This window comes from Scleropages formosus, chromosome 18 (genome assembly GCF_900964775.1).
Source record: "Scleropages formosus chromosome 18, fSclFor1.1, whole genome shotgun sequence".
NCBI lineage: Eukaryota > Metazoa > Chordata > Actinopteri > Osteoglossiformes > Osteoglossidae > Scleropages > Scleropages formosus.
In genome coordinates this window covers 24,050,049-24,064,990 of record NC_041823.1, presented here as the reverse complement: position 1 = coordinate 24,064,990, position 14,942 = coordinate 24,050,049, and the positions used below count along the sequence as shown (strand labels likewise).

The 14,942-nt window shown below is 38.9% G+C and overlaps 1 protein-coding gene across 1 annotated transcript; it reads left to right on the top strand.

Annotated features, from left to right (window-relative positions):
- The first annotated feature begins 342 nt into the window (after positions 1-342).
- LOC108919126 (myelin-associated glycoprotein-like) lies at positions 343-11,369 on the top strand. Its single transcript, XM_029260113.1, has 6 exons — positions 343-409; positions 1,313-1,369; positions 3,814-4,197; positions 4,602-4,895; positions 10,912-11,178; positions 11,365-11,369. Exons 2-6 carry the CDS (start codon positions 1,324-1,326, stop codon positions 11,367-11,369), a joined length of 996 nt encoding a protein of 331 aa, XP_029115946.1. The 5' UTR covers positions 343-409; positions 1,313-1,323.
- Positions 11,370-14,942: the final 3,573 nt, after the last annotated feature.

Below are 14,942 nucleotides of genomic sequence, written 5' to 3'. Positions count from 1 at the left end.
ATGTTAAGAAATCGTATAGATTAGAAAATATGTTTTGGTAAACCTTCCAACAATTTATTCCAATTTATGTTAAAGTATGTTGAAAGTAGTGCACTGCTTAGGAATCAGAGAAATGGTAAAGTCCTCCCATTGCTAAATGTGTTTTTGAAAACATACAGCACATCATCATGTTTCCTTCATTTTGACATATTGACATTTTAAGTAAATACTGTTGTGACTTTTAGGCAATGTGCTAAATTCATTGCATTTTTTCTGCTTACTGATGTTACTGTGGCCAATACCGCTCTAAAACAGGAACCCTTACAGAAACCACAAACTTAATTTGCAAAAGCAGAACAGCAACAGGTTTCATTCAGTTTGTGCTATTTTAGCAGTAGCAACCGAGAGAAACGTTTTCAAATTACTTTAGGTAAGTACATTTCAATACAATATGCTTTACTGCTTTATTTGTTAACTATGACAAAGTCTTCATAGAGGTTGTCGACTCTGGCCATGAAGACTCTGCATGCTCGTGTGTAACTAGACAAAACTGAGACTGTGATTATTTTCTTCCATTTCAGCTGTTCTGTATTTGAGAGATTTATATAATCATTCTATTTATTGTTCAGTTTGGTGTTCCTAAATCAAAATTACATAAAAGTATATGAAGATTACATTGTACATTTTAATAATATTACACTATATAGCTGTTTCTCAAACAACAAAAATTAACAGAATAAATATGGTCTTTGTCTCGCTAATATTTTTTCAGTGGTATAAATGATTCAATATAGGGGAAAAATTTTATACATGACATAAGATTATCTAAGAATATACGGTTTTATCCAAAAGTTTGGGCATCCCTGGCCAAATTACATATTTAGTTAATTTTGTAAGTGAAAAGTAGAACACAACTGCTGCAGGAAACAATGTATTAGCAATATATTTTCAATTGGTAATGCAGTTACTTTTTATTTCATTAACTTTTTAAAAACATAAGCACAAAGAAAATAGTAATTGTGGCATGTGTAGTGATAAAGACTTTTTTGACCCTCATTAGGCCTAAGGAGCCATTAGGACAAAACAAATGCAATTATAACACAAGAGTATTACATCTTCAGCTATACTTGTCGTTCCATAGTTCAACAACTCCCTTTTTTTCATCAGTCCACTTAAGTACTGTGTCTGCACCTGTTCCTTGTCTCCTCATCAGGTGCATTCAATAATCAATGAGATTAGCATGATCAAGGCTTCTGTGTGCTACAGTTATGCTCACCTAACTATTAGCAGCATTTTTAGTTTCCATTCTGATCACCATGTTTCCCATATGCAGGTGATTCACACATGGGTTGCTGTGGAAGAAGAGTGTTTTTATTGTGGATTGTTGAAGGTAAATGCATTACTGAGGCTTAACAATAGTCTTTGAGTAAATCAGAGTAAAGTCTAATGTTGTATGTTTCCATCGACAAATGTGTCAGCTAAATAAATGTTATCACTGTTTAATCATAGCTTGTAAACAATGCTGGGAACATTTAACTGCAGTGGTTATGTCCAGTCTAACCTGTAATGGCCTCTGTTGTCTTATTCGGCCAGAACAGCAATCATTCTTGTCAAGATGGTTAAATGTCCTTTCTCTATTTGCTACATGAAAACCAGTATATTTATAGTTGATACATTTGATACATGCTGTTAATAAGATTAGCCTTCTCAATATTGCATGAATGTTGTATATGCAGGGGTGCGCGGTGGCGCAGTGGGTTGGACCGGGTCCTGCTCTCCGGTGGGTCTAGGGCTCGAGTCCCACTTGGGGTGCCTTGTGACGGACTGGCGTCCCGTCCTGGGTGTGCCCCCCCCCCCATCCAGCCTTATCCCCTGAGTTGCCGGGTTAGGCTCCGGTTCCCCATGACCCCGTATGGGACAAGCGGTTCAGAAAATTGTGTGTGTTGTATACGTCTTTAGATGAAAACATGCTACACATGCATCCAGCCTGTTCCTCCAGTGCAAAGACATATATTATTTAAATTTACCCTGACTATGCTCAGTGCTATGTAGTAATATTATTGCTGACTTGCTTAGTATTGCCTTTTCTGTTTGTTACTTATTACTTATTGATTATTATTGGAATTCTACTCAGAAAGACAATTGGCAAGATAGCAGATAGAACTAAAGCAAAGTGACCTGATTGCCAGTATCACCTGCTGTAATATCCTTCAGCATGGTGCTTTTGTCAAATTGATCTGGTAAGAAAACTGGGATTCTGAAAAGGATAAAAAATTGTAAATTACTTTTTATTAAGGGTTTAGCTTATTAATGATTCATTTATTACTTCAGTTTGTTAAATTATAGATTGTGATTGTTGTGATTGTCACTGCTTTGGTCTTATGGTCATAAGAACAGGTCTTTATTGTTTGCTTAGTGCAGTAATTAAACTAAAACGACAGGAAAGTATTTATTTGTAAGACAGCAAGATGTGTAACACACAGGACAATTTATATTTGTAGTTTGTCTTTAGCATCTGCTCCTACTATAGTACCATTCAGCAAGGATCTTATCCTGAATTACTCTGGTAAGAAAACCTTGCTTTATAAATGGGTATCTGCTAGAAAGTTCTTTTGGATAAAGGTAGCTATCGGTGGAAATAATCAGATGGGGTTTTTTAATATAATTTTGATGTTGGTTTAAATGCAACAGCTTTTGTTTTGGTTTTAAGGCATTGTAGTAGTTAGTTATCCCCTTCCATTCAGTGGACCCAGGCTTGAATTCCTCTTCCTGGTTTAATACCCTTATTTATCATGTGATCAAAAACAGATCTTCAGCAACATAGGGCAAGCTTTAAGCTGCAAAATTGGCTTCATGTAGCCAGAGTTTAACGTCTGTGTCATCGATGTTCGTCAGATCCACTGGCGTGAGTGTGTATGTGGGGCAGTAAGCCAGCAGATGTTCTGCAGTTTGTTGCTGCTCTCCGCATGGGCATCCAGGGCTGTCTGCTAGTCCCATTTTGTACATGTGTGCCTTGAATTGGCCGTGCCCGGTGCATAGTTGGTTTAGGCGCTCCCAGCAGCATCGGTGTAGCTGGTTTCCAGGTGGTTTAGAGGATGGCACTGGGATAAATCTGTGTAGCCATGAGCCAGTGTCCTTTGTCCATTGCTTTTGCCACTTAGTACCCTTGATCATGGTATTTACACTGTATTAGTACAGTATAAATTACTCATATCCATAAAGTAAAAAATAATTTTAAATAGTTTAGTAAACAAGCTGTATAGTACCTTAGACAAAGCTGCTGGGTAAATAATGGTTAATAATACAATTATCTTAAATATGCTTAATAAGAAGAAAGTGGAAAGTTTAAAAGGCTTATTTTAAATGCCAAAGAGTATTTTGTAAAACAATGTCAACTGCAATTTTAATGAAGCAGTATGAATGTAGAACCTTGTTTTTTGTTTTATATCGAGTTAGCACGTGCTTTTAATGAAAGAATTAAATGTTGCAATGTCTACTGAAAAAATGGGGATTTAGAAGAATGAATACAATGAGAAAAATACACACACACACACACATTTTCAGAACCGCTTGTCCCATACGGGGTCACGGGGAACCGGAGCCAACCCGGTAACATAGGGCGTAAGGCCAGAGGGGGAGGGGACACACCCAGGACGGGACGCCAGTCCGTCGCAAGGCACCCCAAGCGGGACTCGAACCCCAGACCCACTGGAGAGCAGGACTGCGGTCCAACCCACTGCGCCACCACACCCCCCTCATGAGAAAAATAATTTTTTTAAAAAATTACTATACATAATATATGCTTCTCTATCTCACTCGCTTCTTTTATTCTAGTAATAAGGGCTGTAATTCTAGCAAATGCCCAATGGAGTGTCACAATGCCAGGACACATCACCGCCTTGACAGGGTCCTGCGTCATCATCCCATGCCAGTTCACCTGCCCATGGAATTACCAGCCCAAAGAAGTTGTGTGGTACCAGTATGTGAGCTATGGTTATCCACTGGTGTACAGTAAAAACAAACCAGGTGGCGTCATAGAAAAATTTAGGTATAAGACCGAACTAGTTGGGAATGCAACAGAGAAGAACTGCAGTCTGAAGATCAAGGATGTACATTCAACACAGAACCAGGAAAAAATATACGTGTGGATTGACCCTGATATGATCTCCTACAGAGACTACAAATTTTATGATACCACAGTGACACTGAATGTAAAAGGTACAGACAATAGATAATGCTCAAGAGTTGGGTGAGGGATATTAAATTTTTCTCAACTTCACTTTGAAAATATGTAGTTGAGCTCAAAATGTTTTCTCAACAATTAAAAGATTTAGCAAAACAGTCATACCAAGAACTTGCACTGCCTTAGGGTGGGTAATAACATACAAAAGTTATAATTTAAAGAAAGTTTCTGGCTTAATCCATGATTGCCACATTATAAGGTATTGATATGTGCTTCCAGCTTACATATGTCTACTTTAACACCTGCAACACCCAGCCTTCTGCAGGTGACCACATGAGTAGGGAGGGCAAAACTGACATTCAACATTTTTGCATTAATCTGTGAATCTTTCCTTCCATTTACAGATCTGAAGTAATGGTATCTACTTATTATGTTCCAGATGTTGTGGCTCCACCTGAAATGTCAGTGACTGGAGAGCAGACAGAAGGCAAGACAATCAAAGTTTATTGTACAGCTGTCCACACCTGTCCTTCCTCTCCTCCATCCCTTTCTTTTGGAGATCAGCAGGGGAGCATCCAAGTGAGTCACACAAAGGAGGAAATGGGACAATGGCGTGTCACAGCAGAGATCTCCTGGAAGGCACATGATGAGGATCATGGAAAGATGGTGTCATGCACCATCACACACCCAGGAAATAGGAATGCAACTATGAGGGTTGCCCTCATTGTGACTTGTAAGTTAAACAACTCTCTTTAGCAATAAACTGGTCATTGTAAATTATTATGATGGTGTTCTAACTTAAATTACTAAACAGCAGTTTTTTTTATTAGGATAGTTTCAGTAACAAAACAGAATTCAATATTTCAAACAGGGCTAGTTTTCCATCTTTCAGGACACCACCAACAGTTCAGAAAGGGTGTTAAATAGGTTTTCAAGGTAAAGTAAATGATTGTAGTTTATAGCCTCACCTGAAGAAAAACATCTTAGACCTTATGTGTAGTAAAGAAACTGGTCTAAAAGTATAGAGGAAAGTCTGCAGGTTTATTATTACAACTATATCAATAGTTTTAAAAGATTTTTATTTTTATTTTTTTTACTAGATAATAGTTCATTTAAATTTCTTTGCAGTTTACAATAGCAGCATTTACTGTTTCTCATAATCTGTATACCCCCCTATACATGCAGTATTTTGACCTTGCTATCTTGTAATCTAAATTTACTATTGTCAGTCACTATGTAATAAATTGGCTTATATGAAAAAACAAATAAAGCTGACAACTCAGCAATACAGGGTACCTCAGCAATAATCATTATCTTGTTCTTGTGTTAATGTTTTCTTCTGTTTGGTCTTTGGGTCAAAAATGGATGTATTTCATTTGAAGAAGATAGTTTTCACTTTGTTCATGCTTCCTAGTGGCCCTGAGACATCCTACCAACTCGGTCTAGAGTTAACTGTAGTAAAGGGTTGTGAGGGCCATAAAATGGTGTGAGGTGCATTTACTTTTGGGTGTGGGTCCACACAGTTCAGTGGAATAGAGAAGTAATGAAGAGCAGCATTAACACCCAATTTACCATCTTCCTCCTCTCTGGAGAGTTTATTCTATGTTGAGAGGAGTGTGACCACAAAAGAAGTAAAGCACAATTCACAAGCAATAAAGTGTTTTGTTTAAAAACACAACCTAATGAAACAGGGTCATGGTTCCTTTAGGGTTTCAGAAAAGCAGTGAACAATAACTCAGGCATCAGAAGAAGGAAAGGACAGCAAAAATGTCCAGCAGGGCAGTAAACCATGGTGCTGTCACTGTCACCGGCAATGAGAAGTCACTTTGTTGAAGTGAAAATAGTCATTTAAGCAGACCCTTTCCTAATGATTAAAGTGTGATCCCTTGTGGTTCTTTAAGTGAAAGTTTTGGTTTTCCTTTCCAGCTATTTATACACATAGGTCACATCATCATGGGAATACAGTTACAAGGGCATGAAAAGCAAGGAAACCATTCAGTTGAGTCCATTTTTCTATGAACATTTTGCAATATGATTACTTCAGAATGGGAGGGGGGGTGCTGTGGCATGGCCACCTTGGCCGGGTCCTGTTCTCTGGTGGGTCTGGGGCTCAAGTCTTGCTTGGGATGCCTTGTGACGGACTGGCGTCCTGTCCAGGGTGTATCCCCTCCCCCTCCGGCCTTGCAAACTGTGTTGCTGGATTAGGCTTTAACCCTGCTTGGGACCAGAGGTTTCAGGCAGTGTGTGTGTGTGTGTGTGTGTGTGTGTGTGTGTTTATTTCAGAGCTCTTTACGTAAAATGTAATAACAAAAGCAGGATAAACCCAGTTGAACACAATGAATATGTGAAAATGCATAATGAAACAAAAGTGCCAGTATGAATCCAGGTGAAACTTTAGGTCGCTGTGAAGGGGAGACTGATAGTGTATGGGTTAAGGCAACGGCCCGTGCATGTGAAGGTTGCTAGTTTGAAACTTGTGTGCTGCTCTAGTACCCTTGAGCAAGGTACTTACCCTGAATTGCTCCAGGTCCTAGCTGTGTAAATGAGTAGACAGTTGTTGGTAGTTTAACACTGTAAGACACTTTGAACATGAGCATTCATCAAATGGCTAAATGAGACTATGAGCAGAACTGGAAGTTTTGAAGAGCCCTTTTCATCAATAACCTGCTTGTAACATTGGATCTTGGTGGCAGCAGATTCTCAAAGCTTACAATTTTCATTCAGCCAAATTTTATTGTAGAAACAGCAAAACTTGTGTTTGTCTAATTATAAATGTTATTCATGACTAATGTACCATTAACAATGCTCATTTCTTCAGAAAAAGGAACAGAAATAATTCAAAGTGACATTAAAAAAGGCATAACAAACTGCAATGGAAATTTTTGAGTGTGAAGTGTTTGGTGAGATATGGGAAGCGAAAGTCTGCTGAAGATGACAATGAGTCATAGAAAACTGCTGACACCTTATTTTTACCATCAACTTGTTTGCTTCATGAAAGCAGGACAAAGGGAAAAAAAAAAAGCAAGAGAAGAATCAATCTGCAGCCCTTTGGACTGAGATACAGATTACTGAAAGATTATTGTATGAGAATAAAAGTAGTTTACAATTATCTTGCAATGACGGTTTTGATGACAAAGAGAGAGCAGAACACACAGGCCATAGAAAGACAGAAGAAACAAGGCAGAGAGAATTTAGCAGAGAAATTAGGAAGGAAATTGATATTTCCTGTTTGTGAGTAGATGGTTGTATCAAAATACGAACTAATAAGGGGTATCTGAGGTAGCAAATATGGAAACCTCCATCAGGGCAAAATCCTTTGCTTGTGAAATGCAGGTAATCATTGTCACACCAGCCTGGATACAAGTGTACTAAAACTGAAAGGAAACTCATTGTCTGATTAGTATAGTCAGAAAGTTTAGTATTATTTGTTTTTTATTATTGATGCCTTGTGGGATTTATGAGAGTCCTTCCAAGCTGCCATTTTGTACTTCCCCCTAGATGCTCTAGTGTCATTTGAAGTCACTGCACAGAAAAATGTTGTGCATCAGGGTAGTGACGTCTTCCTGTTCTGCAAGAGTAAAGCTAACCCACCTGCCAGTGACTTCCAATGGTACCATATCAAAGATTACAGAGTCATATTGCTTAGGGATACCTCCCAGCGCATTTCCATCAGTAACCTGGATCCAGATGAGAACCAGTTCTGGTGCATGGCAATAAACAGCTTTGGCAGCAGAAACTATTCCTCTGACTTTGTGGTGATCACAGAATGTAAGGGAGCTGGGATGGGGTTTTGTAGCGATAGTTGCTTGAGTGTTGTGTGAATATTTTAGTACTAAGCCTCAAACTGAAGAGAAAAAAGTAGAGTCAGAAGTGGAGAACTTACCAAGCAGCTTAGCTGAGCTATGCTCTTGAATAATGCATCATGGTTGGAATGTGGACTCCTTTATTCTTTATTTCTGGCCCAATTTCAGTGTAAAGATGCTGAACTGGAAAAAACAGAACATGTGGTGCAAATCCTTTTAAAAAAAATCTACATTAGCCACTGAAGCCCATATGTTGAACTTAGATACTGTGCTGATTGCCTGCAGAAATATCACTCGGTTTCTCAATTAACCTTTTTTCAGAGTGGTAAAGTATAAAATTCACAAGAATCAGGAATGAGGATTAACATAATTATAGATTTTGCACTTATCTTGAACTCTGTGTATTTTTTTTTTCCTATTTCTTTGCATGTTCCTACCTAGACAAACCTTCCATACTGAGTCCCCCTGCTATTATCATCAAGGGTCACTGAGCTGTTACTGCATTGCCAGGGCTAGACCTCCTGCCTCTGTGCAGTGGATTTAAGGGTAAAGATGTCCAAAGAACAGGCTTCTCCCAAGATTCTGTCTCTCAGAACCACACAATAAGCTTCCAGTGGGCTACTAGGGACACCATAAGCCAGAAGTCTGTATCATATGTTGTAGAAAACATCCATGGCACGGACAAGAGCAAACTCAAGATTTTTTATGAAAGGTAATGTGATAACTGCTTTGATTTTCATAATTTAACATTCACAAATGATAGAACTTTTATTTCTTTTAGTCCACTGTATTTCCTGAAAACAATGTCCAGTCAGAGAGCAGTACTGTATATCTCACACACACACACACACACACACACACACACATTTTCAGAACCGCTTGTCCCATACGGGGTCACGGGGAACCGGAGCCTACCCAGTAACACAGGGCGTAAGGCCGGAGGGGGAGGGGACACACCCAGGACGGGACGCCAGTCCGCCGCAAGGCACCCCAAGCGGGACTCGAATCCCAGACCCACCGGAGAGCAGGACTGTGGTCCAACCCACTGCGCCACCGCACCCCCTATGCACTGTATATCATCTAGAATAAATGTTAAAAATAATGTAATGTTTTCAGAAATATCAGTAGCAGCGTTGTATTAGGGACAAATGCAGAAGGACTGCTGATTTAGAGAGCAGTGTAGTAGTTTACAGAACTTGGTTAAAGATGTGGAATATGTGCAGGGAAAAAACAAAGATGGTCCGTCGAACATAAATAAAGATTTTTTTTTTTCTTGTTGTTAAACTTTTTGCTGTCTCTAGCAATATAAGCCTTTGTTTTCCTTAACTGTGATGTATAGTTGAAAATGTGAGCACAGTTCCCTCTGTTGTGTAGGAGTACGAGTTACAAGACCATGATGTAACTCTTCAAAATAATTATACTGATACCCATTATTTGGTCTTGCAATATATAACATCCAGTCCTGGCCTGCAAAATTTGATCCAGTGCTACAAACTGAGACTTGTCAAAATTGTGTCAAGTGGTTGTGTTAGAGAGGTTGAGATGCAATGCATTGTAGGATCAGCATACCCACACTCTCATTTCAGTTCTGGCACTCTGTGGTCTCGTTTGTGTACTGAAATGTTTGTGTTTGCATAGTCATCATCCAAATCATTATTTTTTTTAAGTTCATTTATATATAACATTGTTATTCTTATTTATTCTATTTCAAATGAGTTACACTGTTTTTTACTGAAAAAAATTTTGGCTAATTTTGGTCTGATAGCCAATGCTAATAATCAGCCAGTGTGAGTAAATGGCACTGAAAGACAGGAAAGCATTGATGCAATACACTACTAAGATGTCCAAGAGATTTAAGTGAATAAAACAATTAACTAAAAGGGACTGCTGAGCACTTACCAGATGATTCAAGTATAAAAAGTGAATTTGGCTGTAAAAGAGCAGCTGGGTGCTGCTAATTTCTTTCAGGGTAGAAATGGACAAATAATTAACTAGCCTGAGTGAGCAAGTAATGCAAAATGGAGCAGGGGTACATATATATTTTGCTTAAAGACCAAAATAGCTCTTTAAGCAAAATATAGTTATACTATCAGTTAAAGAGCATTCCTGAACCTGTGTACGCTATACAGTTATGAGGTCGTACCCTCTTAATGGGGTTCCCAAAGTATTCCACAAAGTTTGAATAGTATTATTTATGTTGAGATTTACAGAAAGGAATCTTTTTGGACACTGGAGCCTGTAAAATGTACAATACATGTAGCATATTTCACTTCAGCAATATATTTCAAAATTTGTACTACCTGTATTACCCACCAGGATGTGGTAATGTAGAGGGTGGAGCTGGAGCAGCTCCTGAGCTGCTCGGTGGGTGTGGGGTTTTAATTCAGCTCAGAGTGTGCTGAGTTTGCAGTTTCTCCCTGGGGTTCTACTGTGCAAACATTCATGGAAGAAGACAATAACCAATCACTTCTGTTTGCTCCCTTGCTCCAGAAACCATATGTGCGGGTGCTATGAGTTTGATTTGACTTGATAGCACATTTGTCTAAATTGCTGATAATACCATACTAATTCCATACTAATTGATATAATTGTTTTAAAATAAGCTTTAAGAACATCAGCAAGGCACAGAGAAAGAAGCAGTGCACATGTACATAAAACAAAGGCAAAAGGTCAAAAGATTGCATCATTTCACACTTGTGATCACATAAATGTACCTAATAAGTTCCAGAAGGATTTCCAGACAGGATGCAGATGAAATGTTATTTTTCTAGTGGAAGAAAATTAAAGTCTTCAGTCATCCATACATTTGCAGAAGGAACTACAGATGTCAGCTAAAACAAAATTCTACATTTCTTTCCTAACTGAATAAAAGTACTTTGTTAAAATGACAAAATGCTGAACATACATTAAAAGTAATGTGCATATATGTGTTCTTTTTCTCTGCAGCATCTCCATCGAATGTCTCTGTGACCCAACATCCTGGTCGACCCCTTGAGGGACAGCCAGTGAACCTCTCATGCCTCAGTCAGAGTTACCCTCCAGCAAAGTCATACCGATGGTATAGGGTGCAAAGGGGTCACATGGTCCAGCAAGAGGGGGAGTCACAGAATCTTTATTTGGCAAAAGTGTCCAGAGACACTGGGTACTACAGCTGTTCCGCTCGCAATGACTTTGGAGAAGCCAGTTCAAAAATCAGACTGATAAATATTGAATGTAAGTTTGCTATATGTTATCCTTGCAACCTTGTACCTTTATGTTATATGTGGAATTCAGAGTCTTGGGTTCATATGTGTCTTGTGCAGATGCTCCAGTTATTCTGAAGGAATCCAGCTGCATTTTGAACAACAGCTGGCTCAGGTGTGAGTGTGTGGTGGATGCCAACCCTGTGGCCTCTGTCAGACTGACCTCTTTAGATCACCTTGGGAACAAAATGCTGAATATCTCATCTGTACTCAGTGGGAACATCTTGCATGTTGTCTCTGGGCCGTTGGAGAAGAAGGGCCAGCAGATTAACTGCAGTGCCTCTAACGACCATGGAACAGAATTATATCGATTACCTTTTACAGGCAAGTTCAAATGTGAATGTTTTACTGGCTTGAATGAATCAGAAGACAAAGAATGCATTAAAAATATTTGTATAACGTATACAAAAACTTCACTGCAAACACAAATACAGCTGTAAAAGTACTACTTGTAATTATAATGATGTGATGTGCCCAGCTGTAGACAAGTCATTACCACTTTGGATGATTGGACTTGGTGTTGGTGGAGGACTACTGCTATGTCTTTTTGGAGGGATCGCATGTCAGAGAGTCTCCAAAAAGTAAGTGTGAAATCCATTAAATAAATATTAAGAGCAATTTTATTGTCTTAATGATTGAAAACCTGCTTGCAGTTAATTTTAAATGAATGTATATAGAATAATTCCTATTTTCAATCAATCCTCTACTTACAAATGAAGTCCAGAGGTGGTTTGTTACATTTATTCACTTAGCAGACACTTTTCTCCAAAGCAACTTCCAATGAGCTCTATGTAGTGTTATCAGCCCACACACCTTATTCACCAGGTGACTTACACTACTTACAATGGGTCACTCATCCATACATCAGTGGAACACACACTCTGTGTGTCACTTACACACAGGGGAACCTGAACAGCATGTCTTGGGGCTGTGGGAGGAAACAAGAGCACCCAGAGGAAACCCACACAGACACAGGAAGAACATGCAAACTCCACACAGACTGAGTGGGGGAATCAAACCCACATTCTCTCACACCACCCAGGCACTGTGAGACAGCAGCACTACTTGCTGTGCCACCACACCACCCACTTTGGGAGAAGCCTGTTGAAAAGTTTGTTAGCTGAATGTGACACAGAGCAGGCCAGGGGCTTGCCATCAATTCACTATCCTGCTACTTGTGTAATGTGAGCCAGCAAAAATTTTCTTGATTTTGGGCTAACTGACTGCACTTCAGGAATCTTTAGGAATGTGTCTGTATTTACATTTACATTTATTGATTTAGCAGACCCTTTCTCCAAAGCAACATACGTCTCATTAAAAAATACAATGTGTGAATGCATCGCTTGGTGAAATGCATTTTTATTTATTCTGAGTTGTATGTCGCTTTGGAGAAAAACATCTGCTGAATGTATGAATCTAATTTTAAAAGTCGAGAAACAGGGCAGCTCCATGGCCAGGGAGGCAGCAGCAGGGTTTTTTGAACGCAAGCTGAGCAGCTTTAGGAGCTGATTCTCCTTACTCCAAGCCCCTCCCTCTGGTGAGCTCGGATGCCTCATACATGCAAATAGGTGTTCTGAGTCCCCGAATTTACAACACTTTGTAAAAAAAAAAAAAATACAGCCCAATAAAGAGTTACATAAAAGTTTTAATGCTCATCTTCAGCTTCTGATCCCTTGTTTTAGACTACAGTTCACTCAAAATTTATACCAATACAAGTGTAATAATAACAAATAAATGCATAATTTGAAAAAAATGTGGTGTATGCTATTTACCTTGAAGTCCAAACAATAACCGTGCATCAGCTCTGACCCAGAGGTGGAGGGTGATGAAGAGGTGGCAGGCTCAGAATTGGTAGATATAGAGGGCATTGGATCCTCAACAGCTTGTTCACCTTCTGTTTTCTTCTTCTCTACCTGCTCCACTTTTTTCAAAATCTTAAGGTGCTGTTACTGCTTCTGATCACCAAGAGTCAGGGCAATAGGTGCATGATTTGAATTGGTACCTTTTTTATGACAATATAAATACTAAACACTTCTCAAAAAAAATTACATTTTGAAATGATTGCTATTAAAAAGATTGTAAGTCATGGGCCAACTCTTGGTGGTGAAAGTGTATTCTTTATTCAGTAAAACACACCCAACACAATAACAAAACAATTAGAAGAAGGGGTGGCATTGTGGTATTGCCACCTCACACCACCTGGGTGGTGCAACAGAACATGGGTTTGATCATTGCTCAGTCTCTGTGGAGTTTGCCTATGTCTGTTTGGGTTTCCTCCCACAGTCCATAGACATGGCTTTCAAGGGGATTAGTGAATTGCCTATTGTATGTGAATGGGTGGCGGACTATATATGTGTTTGCATGTGTGTGATTACCCTGGCATGGTCCAGGGTGTACCCTCTCTACATCTTGTGTCCTATGCTTCACACTGGTACACAATGGTTTTCAGTGAACCTGCTTAGCACAAGCAATTATTGAAATTACATGGATGGATGGAATACGACATAAGACATTAAAAAAACCTAAAATATTTAGAATCAGAAGTTAATATTTGGGCTACTTGTGTTTGTTTTCGTGAAAACATCTTGTACCAGTTGTTATTGCAGTCCCCTGTTTACCACTCCGGTTTTGGTTGGTTTGTTGTGTTTGTCCTGTTTCTTCCTCAGACAAACTAGAAGTAGTGTAGCAGATAAGTCCATGGTGGAACTTATGCAAATACGAGAAGAACAGATGAAGATAAAGGAAGAACATCCTTGCACATCTTACCAAGCAGATATGGATGTGTATGAAGTAGAATACAGTGGTCCTGTGGATCTGGTAAGTTTTAGTTTGCTGCAAATATGAACAGGCCTGAGTGTGGACTACATGTTAATAGTGTAATTAGTCTTACAAATAATTTTGTTTCCATAAGATCCAAGTGTATTTTCTCAGGAAAGGTGGAGCAGATTGGAAAAAGACAGTGGATTTATACTTGTTTGCAAAACTTTATTTAGGAAGGCCCTAACACTGCTATTTTTGGAGCCTGAGAAGAATATGACATTATTTCAGCCCCCTGAAACAGGCATGTGACTATGAGCTAACAGTGTGCTTTTGTGTTTGAATGTCCACCAGGAACCAAAAAGCCAGAGAGCCAACTCTGAGGACATTTATGCAAACTGCTGAGACTATCAGCTACAGAGGTGGCACATTCACATACCATGCGGATACATGTCTGTGGACCCTGACTTTTAATATCTGGAGTGTTGTAACTAAGATACATTTGCATTTATTCCTTTAGCAGATGCTTTTGTCCAAAGTGGTGTACATCTCAGCAAAAGTACAATTTATGTATTACATTAAGAGAAAGAGACATAGCTGCAGAAATGTAAGTCTCAAGTGCTGTAGAATTCATTTTCAAGGTCTATGTTGGAAGCAAGCATTTTTTAATCATGTCCCCTGATGCCAATATCGGCAGCCTATTCTGAATTTGCTGCACAATGAGGTTTGACTTGAAGACAGCTCAGCTGACCAGTTATAGGCTTTAGTTAATGTCCCAAAGCAAAAAAAAAAAACCACCTTTCTACCCCACATAACAGTGTTATTTCATTCTGTGAAATCACCCCATTACGGGAATTCCTGTTGTGAAGGGATAGAACTTCCATTTTTTCTTCAAAAAAATGTGTTCCTGGTTCAAAAATAAGTCTACTAAAAATAAATTAAAATACAAAAAAAAATGGATGACAGTGCTTAAAATGT

Coding starts and splice junctions, on each gene's coding strand:
- LOC108919126 (XM_029260113.1), top strand. CDS start 1,324: ATGGGTTGCTGTGGAAGAAGAGTGTTTTTATTGTGGATTGTTGAAG. Junction 1,370..3,813: donor TTTATTGTGGATTGTTGAAG/GTAAATGCATTA, acceptor CTTTTATTCTAG/TAATAAGGGCTGTAATTCTA. Junction 4,896..10,911: donor GGTTGCCCTCATTGTGACTT/GTAAGTTAAACA, acceptor TTTTCTCTGCAG/CATCTCCATCGAATGTCTCT.